The 26,776-nt window shown below is 38.9% G+C and overlaps 1 protein-coding gene across 2 annotated transcripts in view; it reads right to left on the bottom strand.

The window, feature by feature from the left end:
- MBTPS1 (membrane bound transcription factor peptidase, site 1) overlaps nt 1-26,776 on the bottom strand; it is a 49,965-nt gene that overhangs the window by 21,438 nt on the left and 1,751 nt on the right. For both annotated transcript variants that reach the window (XM_011385402.2, XM_023526123.1), the window contains exons 2-11: nt 17,914-18,399; nt 16,933-17,190; nt 13,872-14,075; nt 12,170-12,280; nt 11,597-11,706; nt 10,160-10,276; nt 9,622-9,689; nt 5,670-5,772; nt 3,853-4,004; nt 1,069-1,230 (exon numbers count right to left, since the gene is read on the bottom strand). In XM_011385402.2, the coding sequence (XP_011383704.1) occupies nt 1,069-1,230; nt 3,853-4,004; nt 5,670-5,772; nt 9,622-9,689; nt 10,160-10,276; nt 11,597-11,706; nt 12,170-12,280; nt 13,872-14,075; nt 16,933-17,190; nt 17,914-18,082 (1,454 nt within the window). In that variant the 5' untranslated portion in view covers nt 18,083-18,399. The remainder of the gene's footprint in view (nt 1-1,068; nt 1,231-3,852; nt 4,005-5,669; nt 5,773-9,621; nt 9,690-10,159; nt 10,277-11,596; nt 11,707-12,169; nt 12,281-13,871; nt 14,076-16,932; nt 17,191-17,913; nt 18,400-26,776) is intronic.

The raw sequence follows: 26,776 nt of genomic DNA, 5'->3' as shown, positions 1-26,776 counted from the left end.
TTCCTTCATAGGGTCCCCTCCCACAACAGATCTTTTGGACGCCTAATCCAATCCTGGAGTCTGATTCTTGGAGGGCCTGGGCACATCACCTAAATTGAATGATGCAAATAAATTCCATCAGTAATAAGAGGAAGAAAACTGGTGAAGTGTCCCTGATTGTAGATCAAGGAGATGTGACAACTAAATACAATGTGGGATGCTGGACTGGCTCCTAGGCCAGGAAAAGGACAGGAGTGGGACAGTGGGTGAAATCTGAATACAGTTTATAGATTATTCAATGGGCATATATCCATGTTAATTTATTTCCAGGCTCTGAGATTTGTACTACGGTTATGGGAGAAGTTAACATTACGGAAAGCTGGGTGAAGGATTTATGGATCCCCATGTACTATTTTTGGAACCCTGTTGTAAATTTAAACTCATTTCAATATAAAAAATGAAAAAGCTTCTTCTCCAAAATACATAACCTTAAACTAATCATGAGAAAGCATCGGATAAATCCACATCCAGAGACAGTCTACAAATAAGTACCCAGCACTCCCAAAGGACTCAGAATCATGAGCGACAAGACAGATGAACTGTCAAAAGCTGGAGGAGACCAAGAAGACAGACAACTAAATGCAATGTGGGGCCTGGATTCTGGACTAGACAAAGAATGCCAGGGGAAAACTGGCAAACTGAATAAAATCTACAGATTAATTATAGTATAATATCAGTATTCATCTGTTAGTTTTAATAGTTGAATTATGGTCACCTAAGATGTTGGCATTAGAGGAAGCTAAGTTAAGGGTACATGAGAACTCTCTATGCAATTTTTGCAAATTTCTGTAAACCTAAGGTTATTTCAGAAGAAAGTTTTAAAAAGTAAAAAGAAAACAGAAAATCATTATTTTAAACCACTCATATTAAAAATAACAGAATACCAGCTGGCACCGTAGTAGAAGCTACAGCATAAAGCTCTCCCCGGGATCCCTGAGTGTTACGTAGTCAGTGATTGGTTCCTATTCAGAGGCTACTATTTTGTACAGAACCCAGTGAAAAGCCTACTCAAAAGGAAAGCATACTGACCTTGCCTGTGGTTTGTAGCTGTTGAGGATCTGATAGGCTCTGAGTAGATCCAGCTTGCCATGGCCTTGCTCAAACATATTGACACCAGGAAGCCTTCGGGCTGATGCAATCAGGGCCTGCTTCATACTGGCTGGATTCACTAGTTCACGTTTCTGGACTGTGCTGGGAGAGATTGGGGAGGGAAGCATGCATTTGTTCATTTTCTCATAAAAGAATAAAAATCAGATTATTCCTAACCTGCAAATGTGAACATGTGACCTCCAATATTGTTTTGTCTAACAAAACACTTTTTTTGGTAGGGACCATGCGAGATGAGAATGAATGTGTTCTCATTTCCGCACCTGCCTCAGGACTGAAGAGTTATTAGCCTTCCACATGGCTTGTGAGAATACTTGCTCATGAGGCTAGTGCCTGTTTATACTAAAGTGATCAGAAAAACATTTTTCCAGTAACTATGATTTCCAGAGGCAAGAATAGGTAAGAGGTACAGGCTTCTCACGGGAAGGCAGGAGGAAGGAGATAAGCTGAGACATGACTTAGCTGGGAAAAGGTAAGGAAGGCAGACGGGTCCTGGAGAGTGAAGTCAATGCAGGCTGGGAAAGAGGTACAGCATCTAAGTGAAGTCCACCATCTCCAAAACGAAAACTTGCCTTTTTTGTTTTGGAGTCCTGTGTGTGATGCATCACCCTGGTGGATAAAGCCTGATAAAACCATGCAGATCTGAGGCTACCTTGAGAGTTTCATCATCAGAATACATTTGGACAAACCTGAATGCTCATCTCTACTTGCTAGGAACTGAGCGAAACCTAGGCACTATCAACTGCTTAAAAATGCTAGCATTAAAACATTCATTCTTGTATATCTATGCGTTATAAACACAAGTAAATTTTAATCTCTAAATTCGGGAGAAAAAAATATAGTAAACAAAAAAACCTCCTAAGATCCTAAATATTTCACCATAATAGCAGTTGTTCTTAAAGTGTAGGCAGGTTTTTCTAAAAGGTCTAGATGGGAAATCTAACATAGGGAGAAGTAAGAGGACATAAAGTGGGACTGATTCTCAATGACAAAAAAAGAACTGCTAAAAGTTCAGCTACAGGTCCACAGTCTTCCCCGATTCCTGATGATCAAGCAAGACCAAAGGTTAGGTTCTGGTTCCTTACTGAGCACTGGGAGGCTAGAAGCCAAGGAAGCACTTCTTTGTGGTCAGTATCTATTATGAGCTATTTGTCTGGCCATAAAAATATTTCTGAACTATCACAGTGGCATTTTTATCTGTTGCAGGGAGATGAAGGAAGTGAAAGGTTTCCTTGACACTGAAAATATCTATACTTAGAGATGCTACTGAAAATGGAAAGCACACCCTCCTCACTTCCCTACACATGAGAAGGCAGTTACGATGCGCTCAACGGTAGAGCCTGAAATCTCATCCCTGCTAACAATCACGGCAAATGGGAGACGTGAGCCAGAATTTTTTGTTTCACAATCAACAAGAATGGAAACAAGAGCCCTGGCTGAATTCTCTCCTCCCGGCAAATACAGAAGCCTAAGTGAGTCAGGTAACTCCACAGTCTGCATTCCCTTCCCTCTTTTTCACTGTATGTAAGGTGGGGGTGAAGAAAACAAGTGGAACAGAAAGACAATGTTTCTAACAGGCACATGGTTAGTCTCCAAAGAGAATATTACTCGGAGCAATGTCAACAATTTTAAGAATTTGGCTCTGAACTATAAGGGAAGGATGGAAAAAGAACGAAACAAGAAAATATCTAGCTTTATAAAAGACTATTAATAAAAGATGCCTCTGGCATTAGAAGTTAAAATCAACATAAATTTACTTGATTTTAAAGAGATTTTTAAATATAAAAACATTTACTATCATTTGCCTATTTTAATTTTAAAATATAACAGAGTATAACTTTGAAATATGCAGTTTTATGTTAGTACAACAAACTGAAGTGTTTTGGGGTTTGTTTTTTTTTTTTTTTTTTTGAGGGGTGTTAAACTACAAAGTAAGTGTTAGCTCCAAAGACATCTTTTTATAATTTTGGGAGTAAGGCACATGGCCCATCTGACTAAGAGCACATAAGCATCGATTCCAGTCGAATATATCTGAAAACTTTCTTACAGCTTCATTAACAGCAAAATTAAAGGTTGACCACTAAGCTCCATTTCAATTGTAGATGGGATTCGACAAGACAAAAAGAGTAAGTAAATTACAAAGAGAAACTTGTCTATCATAAAGGAGAGCTGATTGCCTGGTTTGACAGCTCCTTAGCTAAAAGAAAATGTTAAAAAGTGAATTCCCAAGGAAATGAAGGCTATGGCAAGGAAATACCTTACTTTCTGTTCCATGCCTGATATACACACTTGCTTGGATATAACAAGTACAAGCTGTAGCACCAAAAATGGTATAAAAACAAACAAAATGGGGGTACAAGGGACATGGGGGAATCTTTGTACTTTCCTCTCAATTTTGCTGTGACCCTAAAACTGCTCTAAAAAAAAAAGTCTTAAAAGACCCCCATAAGAAAACCAGACTTCAAACATAAAGAAATAGGTATTTTTCCTCACATAGTGCTATATTGTGGGTACCCACGTACACACAAGAATCAACTCTCACAAGCATCCTCTATCAAAGAATGGACTCCGACCTCTTTTGTAAAGATAAACAGAGACGAAGCAAGGTTGCATGATGTGCTCCTGAACTCTAAACACAGTTGTTGAAAAGCAAGACTCAGCTCCTGGTCTGCTGGCACCACCTTCTCTCTGCTGAGCAACACTCACCTTACTAGCAAGGTGACAGCGCCGGCGACCACTGGAGAAGCCACACTGGTCCCCGAGAGGGCCCGGCATCCCCCTTTCACACCAGAGCCCCTCACTCCAGCACCGTAGGTGACAATATCAGGTTTCACACGGCCATAGCCTCCTGGTAGCTCCTATGAATAAAAGCAGGTTGGTTTCCACCAAGGCACACACACTGGCACACAGTTATATTGGATTATCAGTGAATAAAACCAGAACGGAAATATGGGTTACTTAAATATAGTGTAACTTCAATAAATTACTGGTTTTAGTCTGAAATTCACTGCAGTACAGAAAATAAGCTTAAATTATAATGCAGAAAATGAAATTATTTTTGACATGTTTTATAATAACCAGTGTACTAGTAATGACATAAGGAAATTAAAAAGTAAATATTTACAATTTTGCTAACATGCAAGACTAGAAACAGCAAACTGACATATCTAGATAATTTAAAAATTAGAAATATTTTAGAAAAATCAGAAAATTAAAAGTTAGGGAAAAAAAGAAACATTTTCTTTACAAGGAAAAAAGTACATAACTGAAGATTTCAATCTGTCACCAGAGAATAAAGAAGAAACCATTCAGATAAATGTAAATGATGAGCGACTTGAGATAAGATTTTAACTGAGTACTCAGAAATTTCCTGGAAGTGAGGCTATATATCCATCTATGTGGGACACTGAGTAAGGATACCTTCATCTGCAGCTCTGTAATGATTCAGGAACATTTCTCAAAATACCATTAAAAAAACAAGGCCATGACAAAAAACCAAGGACATAGCACTGCATTATAATTCCATGAAAGCATTTGAGAGATCTAGACAGACATCAAGTGGTAAAGGCATCGTTTCCAAGTATTTAGCAGTACAAAGAAAGTGCTGAGGGAGCGTAAATGAACTGATATGAAACACATCCCCGGGAATGACTTTTTCAGGGTGGGGTCCACCAGACTGTGGCGACAATTCAATGAACATCATTGCAGTAGGAGGTGTCTGAGTGCCTGAGGCATGGAACCACAGTGGAGCTGAATGAAGAGGGCACCAGGAGAGGTGACAGTGTGAAGGTAGAAGGCTATCCCATAAAGTGGCGCCACTACAGACAAGGCCACAATGTCCTTAGGAGGCTGTGGCTCTTTTCTGGGACTTCCCAAGACCTCTAAGCTCGACATCCTTGAGTAAGAGCACCCAAGAGGTGATCTGACCCAGACGACCGCAAGGGGCAGGCAAGAGTGCCCAGTGCTACCTGACAGAGCACTTAACTTTGAATCCAACTCTGTTGTAATGAGTAGAGGAGGATGAATGAGCTGCATAATTAAACTCCAAGTAGCTGAGTTATTTAACTTCCTGGGTTATTTCAATTTTGTCCAGCTAAACACAATTATTTCTGTGTTAGCAGAGCTGATAGTAAATTTTTCTCACTGGTTTCTCGTTTCTTAAGGCCCAAAAAATCATCTCACCTAGCACCAAGGAAAGTGCTCATCTTCCTACTAGTTAAGACAAGCGGTCATGAATCTAACTGACTTAAGGAGTGAGTCGTTCAGAAATAAGTTAAAAAGAACTGGGAAATACCACTCAGAACCAGCCCTTGCCTGGCACTCCAGTGACGTAGCAGATGTCAGTGGGGCCAGATCTCTCGTCTTCATGGCCGGACAAGTACCCACAGCCCTGGCTATGCCATCTGCGCAAATGAGGGTCAGGCTTACAAGCTGCTTTGTTATCTGTACACTCATAAGTACACCCCCAGGCTCTCAGACAAATGGTTCCTTTAGGCACATTCAACTAATGAAGAAAAGCCTACCCAGGTAGTCATTCCCCGTGAAGAGAAGCGGGCGATGTTATCCTCAAAATCAATGCCACCTACTCCAATCACATCCATTTGATCAGCAGGGTTATTCAGAGTGCTAAATTGAGGCACAAAAACAAAAGAGGAGAGAAATAATTTTAAATAGATAATTCAAATAAGGGCAAATACTCCCAGAAAAATCAAAGACTATATTAGGTTCTTCTGCGACAAAACATGTGCAGCTGAGATGGACTGCTGCTCCTCAGAGCTGTCCTGTGAAAGGCCATACTCACTGCCATCTTCATGCTGGGCTCAAATCATTTCCTTGCACCTGGAACGCCCTTTCTTACTTCCCCTCCCTGTCAACTTCCCATACTTTGGCCCAAGACTCACTTTTTCCCTCACTACATCCAGGCTTACAGGAATACCTACCCACCTTCTGTGAACTTCACAAGACTTAACACTATGACAATTCATCACAAACTTATACATTCTCACATCATTTTCAAACTGTTCAAATGTATTTATTTTGCCTCCTCGACTAGATTCAGCATTTCTCTGGGAAGGAATTGAGTCACACATCTGCAACTGCCATGGTCAGGAAGTTAAAGTTTTCAACTGATCTTTTGTAGGGTGTTCCACCTTCCTCACAGGCAACTGTGGAAGTGACTATCATCACTGTGTAATCTTGAACTCCTTGGAAGGAAGACACGGATGCAAAGAATAAAACCATGTAATTCTCTTCCATACCTAAAGAGTACTAGATCTGCAAGGAAATTACAGTGAAATAACAACTAAAATGTTTAAATTATAAAATCAAGATATGAATCGAGAAGCAGCTGATCTATCTGAAAGTATACAACCACCACTAATGAAAATGCATTTCTGAGCTTTATTATAGCTCCACTACCAACAAAAATGAACTCTTTGATAATTCGGTAACCAAAACTGATTTCAAGTGGCTTACGTGATATTACTAGCAAGACTATAGAGAACCTGACTATAACCAACTATTTTAAACCACACTGAGAACCTTGGCACTGCCTTCTTAGCTCACTGGCCATTGACATGCTACTAGGTGGCTGTTCACAAACACCAACGGTGATATTTTACAAGCTGATGCTAAAAATTTATACGTTTCTATGAGATCAAGAAGCAGAGATTAGTACAGAAGTCACTGCTAAAACTTCCTATTGTAATTGACACACACAAAAAAACCACCTTCCCACCCTCCCTCTTTCTGTCAATCTCTATAATACCTAGTATGCTTTAAACCCATAAAATATAAGAGAAAGCATCAAAAAAATTTTGTTGGTGCTGAAAAGGGGGAAGCTACAGCTGTAAACTCCTTGCACCATGAAGTCTAAGTGTCAAGGATGCAGGACCCTGACATAGCTCACAGCAAGGGGTATCTGAGGATTCAAGCATTATATCCAGAGTGGCTGGCAGCTCAATGCCTGCGATGTGACTCCAGCTTTTTGGGCACATTATGGTCATCTGACCAGTCCTACCTGATGCCCAAGCAGTAAGCCAGAACAGTGCAAGCTATGCCTCGATGGTTACATGCCATTGCCAGCACAAAGCAGCTGGCAGATACCAGATCTCTGTATAGCTATATGAGCTGACCCAATGAGTCTGACACAAGGCCCTCCTCTCCAAGGTTCTCTTCTAATACACTGAAAACGAACAACACTTTGATTAGAAGCCATTGAGTGTGACTTCCCAGAGAAGTCACAGGATTTCAGAAGAGCAACTAGTGTGTGGCAAAGCAGTCAGAACAGCACATGGAAGAGCTGGTGTCAAGAGGTGCAAACAGAAGAAAGGCAAGCTAGGAGGGACACTAGCAGTAACAGGTGATGGAGACCAGGATAAACATGGTTTCCACAGGGAGATCCAAGAGGAGAGCAGATCTGAGGAAGATGTGCATGCAGAAGTGGAAAATAAAGCTAAGCCAACAGCTGCATGCTACAGTCGGGGAACTATGGTCTCCAGTGGTCGCAACAGGCCCACCACCTGTTTTTATAAATGAAGTTTTACTGGAACACAGCCAGGCCCATTCGTTCACACACTCCAGGGCAGCCTTCACACCACAGGGGCAGCTGAGCAGTTGTAACACCATATGGTCGGTGAAGCCTAAAAGTATTTACTATCTGATCCCTTACAGAAAAAGTATGCCGACTCCAGGCTAGAATAGTGAGAATTTTGAGAACCAAGAAGAAAAATCTGGATTTGATTTGATGATAATGATCCACTGCAGATTCTGGAATGAGAAAACTGCTAGAACATGTGTTTTAATTAAAACACAGAAAAAAGGGAAGGAAAAAGAAGGCCACTACTTATAGAGGCTCATTATTCATAAGCCTTTCCCTCTGTTGTCTAATTTCATCTTCAAAATCACTAACCAGGGTGGGTCTCATGCCCGCCTGTGACAGGTGAGGAGTCTGAGCCTCAAAGAGTGAAGGTCCCATAGCCTGCAAGGGGCAGGCTGGAGTCATCTGGCTCCACACCAGGGCAATCCCACAACCCCACATCGCCCATGCAGGAAGAGCTGGGTGGGAAAGACTTAAGCAGAACAAGCTAGGAAATGGACTGATAACCTAGTGACTCAACTGACCAGGGCTTGGCCTTGAGTGGGGACATCAGAAATGGGAGAAATGGCAAACAGGAGAAATATTTGAAAGGGAAAACAAGAAAATGTGATGAGATTATTTTGTAACTGGTGTTTTTCATGGTAGAGCTATAGTCAGAATGTTTATGTCACCTATGAGTCGCAATGTATATTACTAACGACACAGAAAAATCTGGGACCTTGGACTCCTGACAGAGATAGAATCACTGACTGAACAACAATTAGGTTGGAACCAAGACTGCCAATATGCATGGTTTTTGACCTAAAAAAACATTAATTTCATATATTCAGTCTAACCCTATGCCCTAGACCCTTTAAGTAAGCTCAGCCAGTCTTCAAGGTGGCTTGCTCTCCCCAGCATGCACTCTGAAGGATGTCACCATGAGACGTAGTTAGTGTGTTTCTGAAGGCACAAGTACACATCCTTAACATGTGCACCACAGAGACACACACACGTGGGAGGGAACACATACATTTGTCTCTCCATCTGCTGGGTTATGGTGCACTGAGGGCAGACTATATTTTCTTTTTCCTTTGTGGTGATCTCAAACCCTTTGTCACAGCACCAAACTGCATACATCCTGGGTACCCAATAAAGGAGGGTAACAAATACCCTATAGTAAAAGCATTTTAACACAAGAGATTATTTACATATGGTACCTAGAGAATAAAAATCGGAGCTGCAGGTAGAAAGAAAACAGATCTCTAACCAGTGTTTACTGCCTGGTATTCGGTGACTAATGTTTCATATCTTGGGCTGCTTCAGTTCACTGTGACAGCACAACACAAAGGAACGTTTCCATGACACTGTTCTCTCTGATTCTCCCATCTAATTCCTCTCATCAATTCCGAAAGCACCATCTGTGTCTGTTACGATGCTTCTTTTCGTGTTAGTTTCGTTGTGCTTGTACCTTGTGTTTCCTAAAGAGGCAGAATCCTCATCTTATCTACCTCTTCACACCATGCTTCGTACTGAGTGGGTCTTATTAAATACTGCAGAATCCATTTATTTCTAATAGATTTACTTCTCTGATTTTGAAAAGAAAAAGTAGAATAAAAACTTTAGGCATTCTAATTGCACTCTATTTATAGCAAATTAAAATAATAAAATAAAAATTAAACAGAAACAAGATTGTCCTTGAGTTGACAACTGCTGAAGCCAGTAGTGAGGACCTGAGGTTCATTATAGTCTATTTTTTGGCATGCTGAAAATTTCAATATGCAAAGCTTTAGACAGATATAAACAGGTATAGATAAATAAAGAAATACACAAGTTTTTCAGTTATTTCAGGAAAACAAAAAAACGCTTCTAAGTCCTTCCCCATTAGGCATACTTACCCATAAAGAGGCCCATCATTGCCAATCGCAGAAACCATGATTACGTTGTTAGCCGTTAATTCCCACACCTACAAAATTAGCAAGCATTTATTTGTGAAAGTACACCACTTTTAAACAATCAACATATAACTGTCAAAAAATAACCACAACTGTGAAAAAGTCCTAAAAAAAGAGAAAGATTCCCCGTGAAAATGTAACACTAGACGCTTACTGACAAGAATGTGTTTGGCAGCCAGTATATTTAGATAAAAACCAGGATGTAGGCCTGTACAGCGCATAGAGCAGATACCGGCTTTCTAGGGAAGTTCAGAAAACAGGACATGTGTTTAGTTGAGAAGGAATCAACAAAGCACCATGTACTACTTCCAATGCAAGTCACTAAAGCTCACGTCATCACCCACTTGTCCTCACAAAGCAGTTACCTCATGGATGACAAACCACTGGCACACTAAAGATGAAGCACTCAAAAGCTGGGGCATGCGAAAAAGCAGGAGCCATCATCAAATGCAACGTCCTTCTGTGCAGTGACAAGACCAACCTTGTCGACGAAGGGATGGTCCATGAAGTCGGGGCCGCCGATGCTGAGGTTGAGCACGTCAATCTTCTTTAAGATGGCATAGTTGAAGGCGTCCAGGAACCAAGATGTGTAGGACACCTGGTTAACGTTAACACAGTCCTTCAGGCGTTTCAGAGAAAATCTCATCAAAGTGCCACAAGAGAGTTTTTAATTTTAAGAGCAAAATATGGACTCCTAGCAACATGAAGTGTTAACTTTCAGAAATAAATCCTAAGAACAAATAATGCTCTGAAATGTAAACTACTACACCTGGAAACTCTAAGTCTCTAGAGGGAGCTGGGTTCCAATGAGACAGCGTGCTCCGAGGGCACCTGTCTCTCCGGGCCTAAGGTATCGCTCACTACTCTGAAGTACACCTTCTGAGGCAAAATTCTAGACTTCTAACTAATACTCTCGCAAGAGAATTTACCTTAAGACACTTCTATTAAGTCAAGTGTTTCTAAATAGTTTAATATATTTGTCTTAACAATCTTTATTCCTAAACAGACTGAAAGATAAACAGCATCAATAAAGTTATTTCACAGAATTATTTCTCTGATGTTCAATTCCTCTTAGTTTCCTGACAGAAGTTAGATTACTTTGTGTATCACCATTTAGTGTTTCTACAAATACAAAATTAAAACTTACAGTGGAAACAGAATGAATATAACAATTAAGAATGTTCTTTAAAGGCTTTTGAAAATAAGACTACACATTTGTATTTAATTATATATGCCAAAGGAATTCTAGGAGGGAGTATAAGAAATTAAACTCTCCCATGGGAGACAGGAGGAAGTAAGGTAAGCACCTGCTAGAGAGGGACAGGATTAGGAGAATTATCCCCTTGTTGCTTTTTACATATACGTAAAACTATGTATCACCTATACAAAAATTAAAATTTTAAAATAAATAAATACTAGGATCCTTCCCCACTTCCTATAGTTTCCAAATGAAGAGTAAGGGAATAAGCTCATGCATCCATGTTACCCAAAATGACACTAGGTGCTGGGCTATGGAGGGGACCCTCAAAGTGGACGCAGTCCAGGAGGGGTGGCAAGCACACAAACATGCAATTTTCTCTCATGCAGAAAGTATAAGAACTGTGCCTGAGACACGGTGGCACAGGAGCCTCAGGTGGGCCCAAGGGAAAGAAGAAACATGTGGTAACGGAATCCCTGTGTGCAGCTGCCTCCAGGCAGGGTCTAGGGTTCAAGTGAGGCTGATGACGGGGGTGGTGGGAGAAGGGCAAAGCTACACAGAAGGGACAGTGAAGAGACAACACAGCAAACATGGGACACCAATAGCAGTTTAGCTGACTGACGTGTGCTACATTTACACCAATATGTATTTTCTGGAGTTTTTAACTTTTTACATTTTAATATCAATTCTTTGAGTTTCAGGGATCCTTAAACCACCTACCTGGTTGTTAGTAAAGACCCTGAAAATATGAAGTTCGGCATCTGGAGCAAATCCTTGGCATTCCCTCATGCTGGCTATCACACCTGCCACGAATGTGCCGTGGCCCAGCCCTGTTGCCCATAAGAAAAAAATTCATAAAGTCAATGATAATGTGTGCCGACATGCACATTTCAAACCACCAATTCAAACTGGCTCATCCTCCAAGTCCTAGATACAGAATCTCTGTTCCTCTGTATTGTCTTCCGCTCAGAGCTCATGCCATACCTGCCCACTTTTGAGTCTAGCCACTCCTGCTCTCTCCCAAACAGGGAGCTGCACCTCCACCAGGTTTCCCTCTTTCTCCCCTTAAATGCTACTTCTCGACATCCTCTGAGACATTTGGAAAAGTTTCTGCCAAAAGGCACAATGACAACTTGGGTTTGTCTGAATAACTATTGTACATGAACTATTTAATCATAACACACAGAAAAAAATACTCTTAACTGACAAAATGGAGGATGGGAGTTATGTATGAAGTCCATATGTGACCAGAAAATGCCACATTCATGGTCTCGCCACGACACTGCCACCTACCGTCGTCCAGCGTTCGCTCGTTGGTCCAGTTTGTTCTCTCCTTCACATTTTTGAAGTGGGGATGCTTCTCACTCAGCCCAGTGTCAAAAACAGCAACCCTTACATTAGCACCTTATTCCAAAAAGAAAGCATACACAATTAGGTTTGGAGAAATCATCTTTCTAGATTTTTGTCTATAGAACACACTCCTCTTTGGAACCCAAAGAGAATGACATGTCACTGAGGGCCAAAGCCTGCCCAGAGTACACAAGTTAGGTCAGATGCCCCAGAGGCCCTGACTAGGCTGAGACTAAGAAAAGGGGAGAGCGTGGGAATGCCATCATTTGCTGCTACACAAGACTTGAGGATACAGAGAAAATCTCTCTGGACACCGTTAACTGTCACCAATGCTCAGGAATGAATTACCTCTCCCCACTCCTCCACCGATGACCCTATAGGGTGAAGGCACCCACAAAGCACATACCTCCGGGAGAGGGGGCAACTATCTCTATTTCTGACATGGATGGCAACTTACTCACTGCTGCTCATTCCTAACAACTAACTCTGCAGAGAGGGGTTGTCAACAACACACAGGGATAATCACATATAAGGAAAATCAGTATATTATGCACTTTTCCATAATCATGAGTCTATTTCAGATACTGGCTACAAGCCATCTGCACCTATGTAAAATAACTGATGCTGTCAGATCAAGAAATTCTAGAAAACATGTAGAAAAATATACAAGATACTTTTATTATTTCAAATCTAATAGCTATAATGACGGTAATGTCTTTCTGTTATGATTGTTTATGTATCAATACTACACTAAATAATCAATTACACTGAGATAACCATCAAAATGTATTGCTTACTTTAAAAAAATGCACACATAAAATTGGAAACCACTTGGTTGGAGAGGAATAAAAAATGTTTTTCTGATGACTAAAGAATTTGTTTTGTGAAGGAGTTTTCACCCTAAAAAGATAAAACCAAGGGGAGACAATCATTTTAATAAAATGTCAGTCTACCAGATGTTAAAAGTTTAAGTATCTCAGGCATTCTGAAGGGCAAGAGGCTGAGGAAGTCAAAGGAGAGGTAGGGGGTCTCTAAGCCTGGTTTCTGGAGCTAAGGAAATGGGCTTACTTAAAAGTCAGGGTCTAAATCTTCACATTTAAACAGGAATTTTCTGCCATGATGTATCTGTAAGAAAAAAATCTTATTGATTATGAGTTTTGTTTCATAGGGTATGGTCATTGATATTGTTTCCTGTTCTGAAACAAAACAGCGAAAGTATGACAGTCAACTGTTTAGCCATTCTGCACACAGGGCACCACACTGGAGTGATAAACTTGTTTTCATTAAATTGCCCAAATCAAGGCAAGTACCTTTGAATTTGATCTCTTTCTCTGGGAAATGACAGAACTTTGCTGGACTGCCCATCAGTTGTGGGGAGTGCTGTGTATGTTCACATATGTGTCTAGAAGAAAGAAATGTTTCACAATCTACCCCTTCTAGCCTCAGAAAGGGTACAGAAAAACAAGACACAAAACATGAATAGATTAAACAATTAGAAAAGCCACAGAAACAGATGCCTAGCACAACAGGTGTCAAAGATGAAGGGAGTTGACTGTATCTAGCTCAACAAATAATGAGAAGGCACTCGAGAGGGAGGCCTCCTAGACACCAGACTCTATGTTGTCTCCGGATGCACATCACACACCTGTATATCCCATCTGCCAGAGCACGTCTGCCTGCAGTGTCTGGGCAACCTGGCGTGGAATGGCTCTCAGCAACCGTCGACTTGAATGTCTTCCTGTAGCGTGCCAGAAACCAGAGCCCAGGGAAAGACTGGCTCTTCGCAGGGGACGGGATGACTGCCACTTCTGACTCCATCGGGTTTCATTACAGGGCACTATGGGGTCAGCTACAGCCATGGAAGAGAAAGATCAGAAGAGGAAAAACACTGAAATGACATGATACCTGTCAGGAAAAACAGTCATTCTAAACAGTGCAATGATTATCTTTGAAAATCGTGTTTGAAGGAAAATGGAATTCTTTCCCTTTGCTAGGATTTTCTCAATGCAGTTATATTTATTGGATATTATTTAGCCATAATGATTCCCAAAGAGCTCTTTACATGGAATTTTCTAACCATGTAAAGCAGAGAAAGAATAAAATCATCATTTTTAAAGAAGTCAATTGTGATACTAAAACTGAAGAAATGACTGGGTTTTTTTTTTTTTTAATCAGCAATTTCTCCTCACTGAACCAGAAAAAGGAGGAGAATGGCTGCTACCCAGTCATGAAGTTTTACAGCACTGGACTTCTGGGACAGGAAAAACCATGTTATCCCATTACACCTATCTCTGGTCAAACATCATTATCTTTTCCAACTGTATATTGCTCGATATTCTCAATATGCTTATCTCCTAGAATGTCACCTTTCAAACAGCAAATAACTACAAAAGAGTTGGGGGCATTTCTGAGGGTGATGGAACTATGTTAAATCTTGATTTTGTTGCTGGGTAACTGTACACTTTTGTCAAAACTTGCCTAACTGTGCACTAAAAAGCATGGATTTTACTATCTGTAAATACCTTACTTTTTTTTTAAATGGAGGAGAAAGCAAAAGAAATATCACAAGAGCTATCCCGTTACCTTTCAAAGACCATGCTATAATGAAGAAAAAACTTTATTTCAAGTCAGTTTTAAGAGCAAATCTGTAATAAGACTGAAGTTTTGTTTCTAAAGCAAATTACTATCATTTTTATTCCAGTTACACCAGGCTACACCCATGAAAGTACGAAGAACTGGAAAAATATATGTAGTCACGTCAATTCCATTAAGCAATTATTTGCACAGTCCAACTGAAATTATTCTGTACTGAACTTTCTGTGTTGATTCTATTAAGTCAACAGCATGGGACAATACTGGAAGTACTAACTGAAGAACAATATTTTGAACAAGGGAGGGGTCTGTTCTGCTTTACCTTAAGTACTGAATTCAGTTCTAGCTTCACTATTTAAGAGCAATTTAGAAAAAAATGAAAAATATTCAAAGGAAAACAATTAAAATGGTATGGAGACTTGAAATCATATCATATGAGTAACTGCTGAAGGAACTGAAGATTTTTATTGTCCTGGAAAGTAAGTATTGCTGGGGAAGATATCATGGATATCTTCAAAAAAAAATCTTTAAGTACTATTTTGTAGAAAACAAGTTAGCTGTGTCTTATGGCTCATGGGATAGAGCCAGGCATGGGATCCAAAGTGAGACATGTTTCAGCCCAAAATAAAGCAAAACCTTCCAACAGCAGAGACAAAAAAAAATATTTAACATTTAATGTTTATTTACAATATCCTAAAGACTCTGCTAAGCTCTCTTCACATGCACTATTTCTTTTTATCTTCATAAGAATCCTATAAGGTAGGTAGTATTATTTTCATTTTTTTTTTGGATGAGAAAAATTGAAATTTAAAGAAAAGCTGCTTACCATACAAGGTCACAAATAACAAGAGAAAATGGGTCCACCAGGAAGTAAACTGTCTCCTCAGTCAAGCGCAGTCAAGCACAGCACTAGACAGCCACGGTGGACAGTGTATAAAGGAAGCCCAACCATGAGATTCTACAATTATTGTGCTAAAATTAGGTGTCTCGAAATTTCCTAAAATATTCTGGCGCTCTTTACCATAAAATAATAAAAAAAAAAACGACGTATAATGTTTGGCTACTTGTATAAGGTTTGTTTTTAATCTTAATACGTTGTTTTGAAGTTATTACTTTTAAAAAGAAAAAGCACTACAAAACATCTGGACTAGTAGAAAGAGCTCTGAAGAAGTCAAACACCTGAATTGTACAGCTGACTCCAGAACTGGCTGATCACACTATGCAAATCAGCCTTTCCTCTGTGTATTTTTTTAAAACCAAAGGCTCTGAGGCTAGTATAGGACAGACAAAGGAAGAAAAGCAAAATTTTATTTCTTTTTCCTTCCAAAGAAAAAAATGATAGTAAATGATGAGAAATAATTTGTTACCCCAGTTATGACAAACAGGAAAACAGAAAACCTTTCCTTTGGTAACATGTATGCTTTGGAAAATATGTAACAAATATGCAATTAATTTTTGAGGATAAACTCTATTTTGACAAGCCCAAGTTGTAAAGAAGTAGGAAAGATTAAGAAGCCCTTGTTCTGAAAAGCCAATAATCAAAGTCTTTCCATCTTCACACCTGCACAGCTTAGGGCTGAAATTAGCCCAGCTAAGGGATGATCTTGCATGGTCAGGAGACGCTGAGAAAACAAAATGAAACCCAAGGAAAAGATGTTTTGCAAGATACCATAAAAAAATGAAAACACATACTGACAGAAGTAAAATGCAAGTAAAAAGGAGACTCAAAGACTCCATATTTCATTTCAGAGTGTGACGGGGCATCACAGCCTCAAAGAATGAAGGCTCCGAGACAAACCTGGGTGAAAATCACTCTCAAAAGAAAAAAGATCATTATCATTCTCCACTGTACACTTTCATTTTTTTCCTACTGGAATAAAAAGAAGACTCTTTTTTGTTTAAGTTCCTGCCAAGAAAACGTTCACAACTGATGAAAGGACATGGGTATTCACTGTACTATTTTTCAACTATTCCATCAGTTTGAAATTTTTCAAAATAAAGTCAGGGTGGGGGTGGAGGAGAGTGGTGGATCTCATTGTGGGTGAATATGCACATTCTCTCTAAATCCAAGCAACAGAAATTGACAGAGATTCCCCTGAGATTTCAGTACTCACACTCAGCATACTTGAGGGAACGAAAGACTTTCCGTTGGGGTGTTACCCGTTTGATGTTTGGATGATCTTCAAGTGTTAGCAGCCCCACTTTCTGTTTTTCTTTTATTTGAATCACTTCAAAATCACTAGGGTAGTCACTGGATGGATTATTTCGAGGAATAATTCTCCAATTGTCTATTTCGCTGCTCTTCAGGGCACTTGAAATAAATGAATTTCTAGCTTTGGCTGTAAAGTATCCATTGAAAGCCACAATATATTCTGAAATCAATGACCACAAATAAAAATAAAAATTCATATACATATATAACATAAGATTATATCTTATCTAAAATTTCCCTGGTAAAAGAAAAATTAACGTATCTTAAAACCCACAGTGGAAAGAGCAGTAAACAAAAAGATCGGTTTAAATGCTCTGGACAGCAGTTTCTAGAGCTTTGAGTTAAAGTGATCTGTATGAATCCCCTGATCACAGGACACATAACTCAAAATCAGATACCAGTGCTATTTTTTAAAAAGCATATATTAACACAAGTTTGAATGTATGGCAAACAAATGCATGTAAGGTTTTCAAATAGGCAAAAGGAATCCAAAGAAGTGAAGGCTCAATTTTATTTTACTGAAAACAATAACAAAATTTGGAGCAGATTATATAAGACTATTTGCTAGTTTTTCATATCTGTTCACCTAAACTTCAGAACATAAAACCCAGTACCTTCAAGCTCCCCACTCTAACTAGGCTACAGTGGCATCTGTTCCATGGAATCAAATTTTAGGAAAGTAATTCAGAACATTGATTTCCTTGCTTTATATAAGCTAACTACACTGGGAAAACAAATAACATCCACGTGTTATACACTCACCCCATTTGAAATTTATTATAAAAAGTAAATGTTTTTGGCAAAAGCTAATGTTTAAAGTAAATCTGAAACAAAAACATGGGGGGGCGGAGGGGTCACCTAACATTTAAAATAATATCATTACCATATTCCACAACTGTTGACGAGAATTCCACCTTCAAAGTCAGGTGGGAACAGCCAGGACACCGGGCCTTTTCAAAAGTTCTCTTTTCCAGTCTGTCACCCAGATGTTTCTTCCCACAAAGCAAAACCACTAGCAGAAGCAGCCAGATGTTGACAAGCTTCATGGTCATAAGTGAATATGGTCATAAAATTGCATAAATTCAAATCACACTGTTTTCTTCCTTGATTATAAGTTAATTTTTGTTTCAGCTAAAAGCCGAAACATTACTGATCAGCCATTTTACAGTCTTGTCCAATGTAAATAAAAGTTAAATTTCATGGCCTTTTGTGGTTTGGCCTGAAAAGAGGCTTTCATTTCTTTCTTCGTTTCTTTTCCATCTTGGACATCAGGCTTCTGTCACTCTGGCCCAGACAACTGAGTTCTACACTCCATTTGCACTACAGAACCAAAGTCCAACAGGGATGAGCAATTACTCTGTGAGCCAATCTACAATACAAAACAAGCACAGAGACATTAGTAGCACACTGACAGAACCAGATAGGATTTAGTTATAGGTGCAATTTAGATAAGAGGCTGAAAAAGATATGCCAGTTATAAGACAAAATAAGTGTATGACACAACCATGAAACACTTCATTATTTCACTTTTAGTTACTCCTTACCTCTTTCAGGGGAAAAACAGAATTTTAAGGCAGCTTCAAAATTAAGACAGGATAAAATAAATGAGAAAGTTGGAGAAAACTAAGGATAACACACAACACCAGGAATATTAAGCACATTTGCCCCAAGCATCCTCGCAAAGAGGAGGAAGAATCATGATCTGTGGCTTATTACTCTTTACTTTGCTTCTATTTCAGATTCTATATTTTCCTATTTGCAAACTCTTCATCTCCAGGGCATTTCCTCAATCAGCACTTTAAATCTCCATAAATTTCACTAACTTTTCAGGTAAAAATTTGGTATATACACCCCTACTTTCTAGTGTAAAATTAATACCTAAAAACAAACTAATTTCCATTCAAGTCATGTACTTAACACCTTCTTTAAGAGACACTGTGCTTTAAAATTATTCAAACTACAGCCTTTTTAGATTTTGAAATATTTTCTGCCAATTCTATGACGAGAGCATAAAAGGGTTTTTACTATCACTAAATTTATTTTACCTGATGCCTCAACTTAAAAGAAATTTAACTTGCTAAATATGTTATAAAACTAGATTATCTCTCTTTACTGGAAGTAATATGGGAGGACAGTTTGGGAGGTAAACTGTTGCCCCCCAAAAATGTTAATTTGAGTGTTATATTACACATGGGTACATACATTTCGAAATATCTGAATGGTAGGAAAATGATCATTCTTCACAATGAAAAATAAGCAGCAGTAAAACAATGCTGGCTGTAGCATTCCCAGAAAAATCAGTTGCATACATCACACCAGAAATGTAAATAATCCAGCATGGGGAAGACAGAAAATGAGATAAGATAGGCCTTACATTGCCACTTGTCTCTAAAACAAAGACACTTAGGATAAGGAGTTAACTCCCTTCCAAGAGAGGTATGCCAAGTTGTTAAACTGATCTTCTAGCAGAAACTAGTGCTTTAGAGCAACAAGGAATTTGTGGTTTCTGAGACCATTCATATGTGTTTCTATAAAGAGAAAAACATTGATAAAGTAAAGGGTAAAGGGTCTATAGAATTTTAAAAAGTTTAATAATTAGGACTTTCATTGCTATAGTAACAAAGGATCCTGAAAAACAGGCCTATCTCTGAAACTACAGAAGTTAGTGAAAAAGAGCTCATCAGACAGAAATGAAATTTTAAGTTATGTGCATATCAACAGGAAGAATGAGAATGTCAACAGTGAAAATTCCAATCACAAGAATAAAGAAATTAAAAACAAACACCAGATGGAAAGACCAAAGAAAAGGAACAGGCACACTAAAAGCCACTCCAATGTGTTTCACAGTGATTCACCTGGGAGTGAGTCCCAATTTGTTGTTGTTGTTGTTTATACTTGATACTTGCAGTGATGGAGTATCACGGAATATAACTACATGAAGCATATGTGTCGCCTTATTACAGCATCACTGATCAAAGAAAACAAAGCCAATCACTGGTAATATGAGTGATATTAAATGTTATATTAAATAAACTTAAAAGATTTAAATAGGTCTCTCTCTCAATTAAGGCAAGTTTTTAAAAAAGTAAACAAATCTCTTAAAACTCTTCTACCTCAAACTAAAGAATCTATGACATATTTGGGCTACATATAACACAGATGTTAGTGAGTGATACTAGTGAGCAAATCTTAGACCTGTGTCAGATCAACTTTAATTAAACCTGTTCCAAAAGAATTCACACACAGGTAAAACAGTGAACTTACACCATAGCCTCTGCAGAAGAGATGGTTGATGTTCTCTTACAACTCAGGCAGGAGCCTGACTTTAAAAGAAAGAGAAATGAAAAGAAAAGGTTAGGGGTTTTTTAAATTTTAAAATGCCTCAAGTAATCAGTTCTCTCCCATTCGGGAGAGAAAAATTAAACTTTGAAGCTTTTGGAAAATAGGTCACTGCAATATCATAAGACATTCTACCTTAATTTACTCATTAAATCATATGAGTTAAGAGAGTGCTAATCAAGTTTAAGACACTGCCAGATGTTGGAAAAAAACCACACATTGTTAGTAAGGTACACAGTCCTCCAGGTGTGATCAAGCAAAGAGGCCAACCATAAACACAAACAGCTAAACAAGGCTCAGGAAAGGAAAGTGCCAAAGGAGAGGCACATGGACAGTGCAAGGGACACTGAATTAAGAGTTCTTCTTGGGTGTAAAGAGGAAGCTTCTGTTGATGAAGTAGATGGCAGCTGGCTCTGGTGGAATCGGAGCTGGGAGGACTGGAAGTAGGGAAATCAGGAGAGGGAAAGGGGAATCCTAGGCCAAGCTCCATCACAGAAGAGGAAAACACAGGCTATGCACTGTGGATCAGCAAGTCATCCATAGGCAGGAGACAATGAGATGTTAGTCTGAAGAGGCTGAAGATGGGGGTCAAGGACCTCAAGCAGGTAAGAAGTCTGAGCAGAACATCCAGCAAACAACTGGAAACACAGACTCACTCTATCCAATGGGAGTGAACTGTGCAGAGATAAAACAGAGCCAGGTGGGACTGCTGAGCAATTTTGTTCACTCATCTGATTCATTTACTGAGTGACTCCAAAGAGCCAGTTACTGTTCCAGATGGTAGGAACAGAGCAGACAACAAAAAAATCTCCAAGCTCATGGAGCTAACCTTCTAGCATGGGGAGACAGGTAATACACAGATAAGTAAAACATACAGTACACTAAGCTAGTGATAAATATTATATTTTGAAGAAGGAAAAAGAAAGAAGAGGAATATGACATGTTAGAGGAAGGGCTGAATTTTTAGACAGAGTACTGAAGAAGCCTCTGAGCCTCTGATGGAAGCAGGAAGCTCACCAAGTCACCTGGAGAAAGAGTACTGCAGACACCAGGAAAAGCAAGTGCAAAAGCCCTGAGGTGAGGAACAGGTGTGGCTTGTGTAAGGAAAGGCAAGAGGTCAGTAAGGCTGGAGCAGAGTGAAGGAAGGGGAATCAGAAAATGAGAGAGGTGACTGGGAGGCAGACCAGGAAGGGCCTTGGAGGCCAGGTAATTCTAATTACCTTTTAGAATGGTAATTTGCCAAAAAATATATATATAACAGATCCCAAGACTGGCCACTTATTGTTGACCTCTGTGCCTCTGGCCTGTTTGTTTTAAAGATGGTCAGTCCCCACTGACTCCTCCATTGGGCCTTTAAAGGCAAAGTGTACTTTCCTATGTCTAAAACACCTATCTATTCACCAGTATCAATGACAGATTCCCCTTGCTCCCTGCCCACTCTCACTATATAATGCGAACCTGGTGAGCATGCTCCCCAAGACAGGCTCACCATCTAGTGGCAAGCAGATAAGCAACAAATATAAGATAAGCACAGAGTATGTAAACAAAGACACATGAAAACATAGACATGAAAAGAAAAATACTTTCTTGAAAGAGTTCTAACCTCTTTTTTTCTTCTTTTTCTGCATAATTCAGCTGAGGACAAGAAGGCAGGTGCAGTGGCCTGGTGTGATGGAGTTTGAGAAGGAGGAAGGTGTGTGTATGGCGGGGGAAAGGAGCCTGATGAGGAGTGTCAGAGCCTGAATGGGGTGAAGGCAGTGACAAAAGGAAATTGACTTGATCGAATAAATATTTTACAGAGGCAGCTTTCTCGTTGTCAGAGAATGAAGTCATAAACATGAAAAGAGAAATAACTTGAATGAACCATGCAGGATCAGACTGAAATTGGAAGTACTGGTGTGAACTCTAAGTTATCCATATATAGAAATAAACATATGCGAATGTGTGTATGCATGTGTACACACATACATACATTTCCTAGAACTGTCTACTAAAAGGACATGAGAGCAGTGACACCCCAATAGGAGGGAGCCCATGTAGTGCCCAGAACTGGTTTTCTAAACATCTTTCTCCACTAAAGGAAAGCAGATTCCCTGGAGAATGAGCTAGTTCCAGGCTTGACAGGGTAAGAACAGATGAGTCTGGAACATCTTGTGCCAAAAATTGAGGAAGTACTCAAAGAATGATGGGGACAAAGAGGACAGCTTAGGACAATCTGAGCATCAAAATAAATAATGAAAATAACAGATTCTAACCCACTGAGTAAAACAGGAAAATGTGAGTGCACAATGACATATATAAATAAATTGAAAATTTGAAGGAGACATTTACATAGTCTCAGAATGCCTCCCAACAAAATTCTGATTTACAAAGGCGAAAAAAGTCACCACGTGGAGAAGCATCATCAAATTAACCAGCAATGGGAGACACACAACCGGGACCACAGAGCAGATGCACTAGAGAAGCCCAGTATTCTCCGTGGGGTTTCTGCCAAAGATGCACAACCTGAATCGGATCATGAGGCAACATCAAAACCCAAACGGAGACAAGTCTTCAAAATAACTGGCCTAGAATTTTCACAAATACTGAGGTAACAAAAGCCAAGGAATGACTGAGATACAGCCCAGGATTGAAGGACACTCAAGAGACATGATCACTAGCTGCAACTTAAGATTTGAAACTGGGTCCCTTTGCTGTAAGGACATTACTGGAACAAATGGCAAAACCATTGAATGGGACCTCCCTGTGATTAGATAGCAGTGCTGTATGAAGGCTGTGCTATAATTATGTGAGAAGGTTCTCGCTTGCAGGAAATGCCCATTAAAGTATCTAGGGATAATGGGCATCAGGTCTGCAACTTACTTTCAAATGGTTCAGAGGGAAAAAAAGGTTTTATACTGTTCTCAGAACCTTTCTGACAAGTTGAAATTGTTTCCAAAATATGCAAAAAAGAAAATACGTGTGTGTGTGTGTGTGTGTGTGTCCATCCTATATTTAGTCTCAGGTGCTAGAAATACACTGAGAAGGGTGGGAGTATTAAATTTTAAAAAGTTGTGGAGAGCATGCACTTATAAGCCTCTTATATTAGACTGTGCATATCCAGATCATACAGCATGTCAAAGAGATTTATCCCCACCAATTGTTACATTGAATGATATCCTAATATCCCAACAAATGGGACAGATAGTCAAAGTGAAATTAAAAGTATTTCTCATTCTAAAGAATTGAGAGAACTCCTACAAAGGTTCATGGTAAATTTCTGTTAAAATAAACCCATTTCTATCATTTACATTATTAAAATCAAGTAACACTCTAACAGACATAAATTGGCAGCCACTAAAAAGTACAAATCATGTTTAAAAATCCAATTGAATAAAATGTGTACTCTCATATGTTGCTAATAAATGTAAAATTCTTATAACCTTTTAGAATGGTAATTTGCCAATATGTATTAAAAGCCATAAAAGTGGATGTAAAAAACTTTTGGTCTAGTAAATACACTAACAACAACAAAAACGAACACTTACTGAGCATTTATCTTGACACAGGCATTATTCTAAGTAATTTGCATATATTAACTCATTTAATTCTCACAACAACCTGTTACTATCCCCATATTCAAATAAGAAAACTGAGGCCCAGGGGAGCTCAGAACCTTGCTTGGAGCCACATGGCTAGTGAGTGGGAAAGCTGGGCTAAGAACTTAGAAGTCTAGCTCCAGAGACTATGCTCTTAAGAGGTAGGCTACCCTGCTCTTCTAAAATCTCCCCTAGAAATTCATTCCATGTAAGTGTAACTCTGAAAGCATACAATGATTTATGCCTGAGGATTATCATGAGGAAAAATTAGGGACCATCTAAAAGTACAACAGGGGACTAGCTAAATAATTGTGGTCCATCCATACTATGGAATGCTATGCAGCAGTTCCAAATTATGTTTCTTTGGAAAGCTGAATAATGGTCCCCAAAAGATATCCACATCCCCAGAACCTATAAATGTTACTTTATATACCAAAGGGAGTTTGCAGGTGTAGTTAAACTAACAATATTGAGATGGGGAGATTATTCTGGATTATCTGGGTAGGTCCATTGTAATTACAAGAGTCTTCATAAAAGAGAGACAGAAGCTCTGAGCTGTCAGTAAATGGGACGATGGACGCACAAGACTGAAGTAATCAGAGAAAGAGGTTAGGAGCCAAGGAATGCAGGTGCCTCCAGAAACTGAACAAGGGAATGAAACTGAAGCCTCCAGAAGGAATGAAGATCTACTAACATCTTGACTTTAGCCCAGTGAGACTGACCTCCAGAACGTAAAATGATAAATTCATGTTGTTTTAAGACACTAAGTTAGTAGAAATGTGTTACAGCAGCAATAAGAAACTAATATGTTTTCCAAATACGGGGAAATACTAATGAAATATTAAATAAAACAGCTCATGTACAATGTGATCCAAATTTTGATTTTAGAGAACACATCCATATGCACAGGAAAAAAAGAACATGAAAAGATGTCTACCAAAGTGGTAACACTGGTTCTACACTTCAATGGTAAGATTATAGGTAATTATTTTCCTCTTTATTCATTTATATTTTTACCAAGAGTATATGTTATACTTTTATAATTAGACAAAACGTACGACTTAATGCCTTAGAAACCTCTTTAAATAAGATCTTTTTCCTAGGAATTTTTTACCAAAATCTGTGTCTACCTTCTAAGGTAAGGCTAAGCTTTTGGCTAGTTCATTCTGAACGGACAAACTTATCTGTAGTATCGCTTACTCATAAGGCCTAATTAGGGCTGTTCCTGGATCCATTAAGTGTTGGCTGAATTTAATATCTATACATTCTTTATATAGGAGACCTGGTTATCTTTACATACAAAAAAGTATGCTCTAAAAGATGGTATATACGTAATTATGGGTTTTCCATAATTAGGCATAATTATGCCTCTAATACAGGTGCAAAATAAATATTGACATCAAATTTTGAATGCAAAAAAAAATAGTTCAAATAATATATGCTAAGAATAAAACTAATGGGATCTATGTGTAAAAGGGAGACAAAGTACAGGAGATATATTACTTGAGCAAGCCACTGGCCTACCGAATAGTTTCCATTCTCTGCAGCTCTGAGATTCTACTTTACACTATAAATGAATAATGCTAACATCATAATTCTGGGTTTAGTTAAAGTACATCTGAAACTGTTTTTCAGCAAACAATTAAAGAACACAATACAGGTGAGAGCAAATTACTTGTACCACCAAACAGTAATCTAATTATGCAAATATGCCTTGCTTTTTAATGAACCTTTACTGAAATAGCTTCAGAGAAAACTGAATTGTGTTTAGGCAATGAAAGGGCCATTCAGTTCAACTACAATTTGGCTGTAAAAATGCCACTTTCATAACTAACTGCACACTTGGCTGTATTATCATTGTTTAATAAGCTAATATTTAAGAGATGTCAGACCACATTATCTTAAAAGAAAAAAGGTGTATTCTTAAGCCTCATTGAACCATTCCTTCTGGCACATTCTGTTCGCTGGTAGGTTTTATAGGGGGGAAAAAAACAATTCAGCCCAAAGAGTCAACAGTGCCAAAGTTAAAAAAAGCTTGGTCTACAATGTCTTTAATTGCCTATTCTTTCACACCTGTTGCTCATGCCTCCTTGTTCTTTATCCTTCAATCTTCTGGTACTGGTTAGCCATACATGAGCCACCTCCAAACTCACTACTTTCCTCATTTTACTTTAAATTCATTTCCTTAAGCTAAAAGACATTGTCAAGATTAATAAATCTAGTTGACAGATTTCTGCAGCGCGTCAAAACTGATAAGGAATACAGAGAAGGAAAAATCAACTTAAATCTCTTGTAACCACCTCCTAACCTGTCTCAAGCAAAACACTGAAAGAGACCAAGGTTCTCTACTCAAATACCAAATACAAGGTCTAGCTTCCAGTTCTTAATATTTCACATCACCAAGGGTTGAAGTTGTCGAGTTTTTCCAGTAAAAAATAACCAGTATCTCAACTCTCTCCTGGTGCAAGAGGCAGTTGCAAATCTCTCCTCAAATCCCCACTTAAAACACCAATGGGAGCCATGTGCAGTTTACCTAAGTCTTCAGCCTTCCTAGCTTTTGTTAGTCTTATCATCTGTGGGACTTACTGTGCCTCCCACAAAAATAAACAGGCAGCAGGCATGAACTATCTAACAGCAGAATGATAGAAAACAGAATTAAAGAACATGTAAATTTTAAGGGAATGCAAAAATCCTCTTAACTGGAAGAGATCCCGCTTGATCCCAAAGGTGTTCAGAGCCTCCACAAGCCCTTAATTTGACTTTTTTTCATAGATACAACCAACTCTTAATTATAAGGGATGCTTGGGGAATGCAATGGAGGGCAGTGTC

Source organism: Pteropus vampyrus, unplaced genomic scaffold (assembly GCF_000151845.1).
Source record: "Pteropus vampyrus isolate Shadow unplaced genomic scaffold, Pvam_2.0 Scaffold711, whole genome shotgun sequence".
Lineage (NCBI taxonomy): Eukaryota > Metazoa > Chordata > Mammalia > Chiroptera > Pteropodidae > Pteropus > Pteropus vampyrus.
The sequence above is the reverse complement of the archived record's forward strand: the minus strand, read 5'-3'. Positions and strand labels throughout refer to the sequence as shown.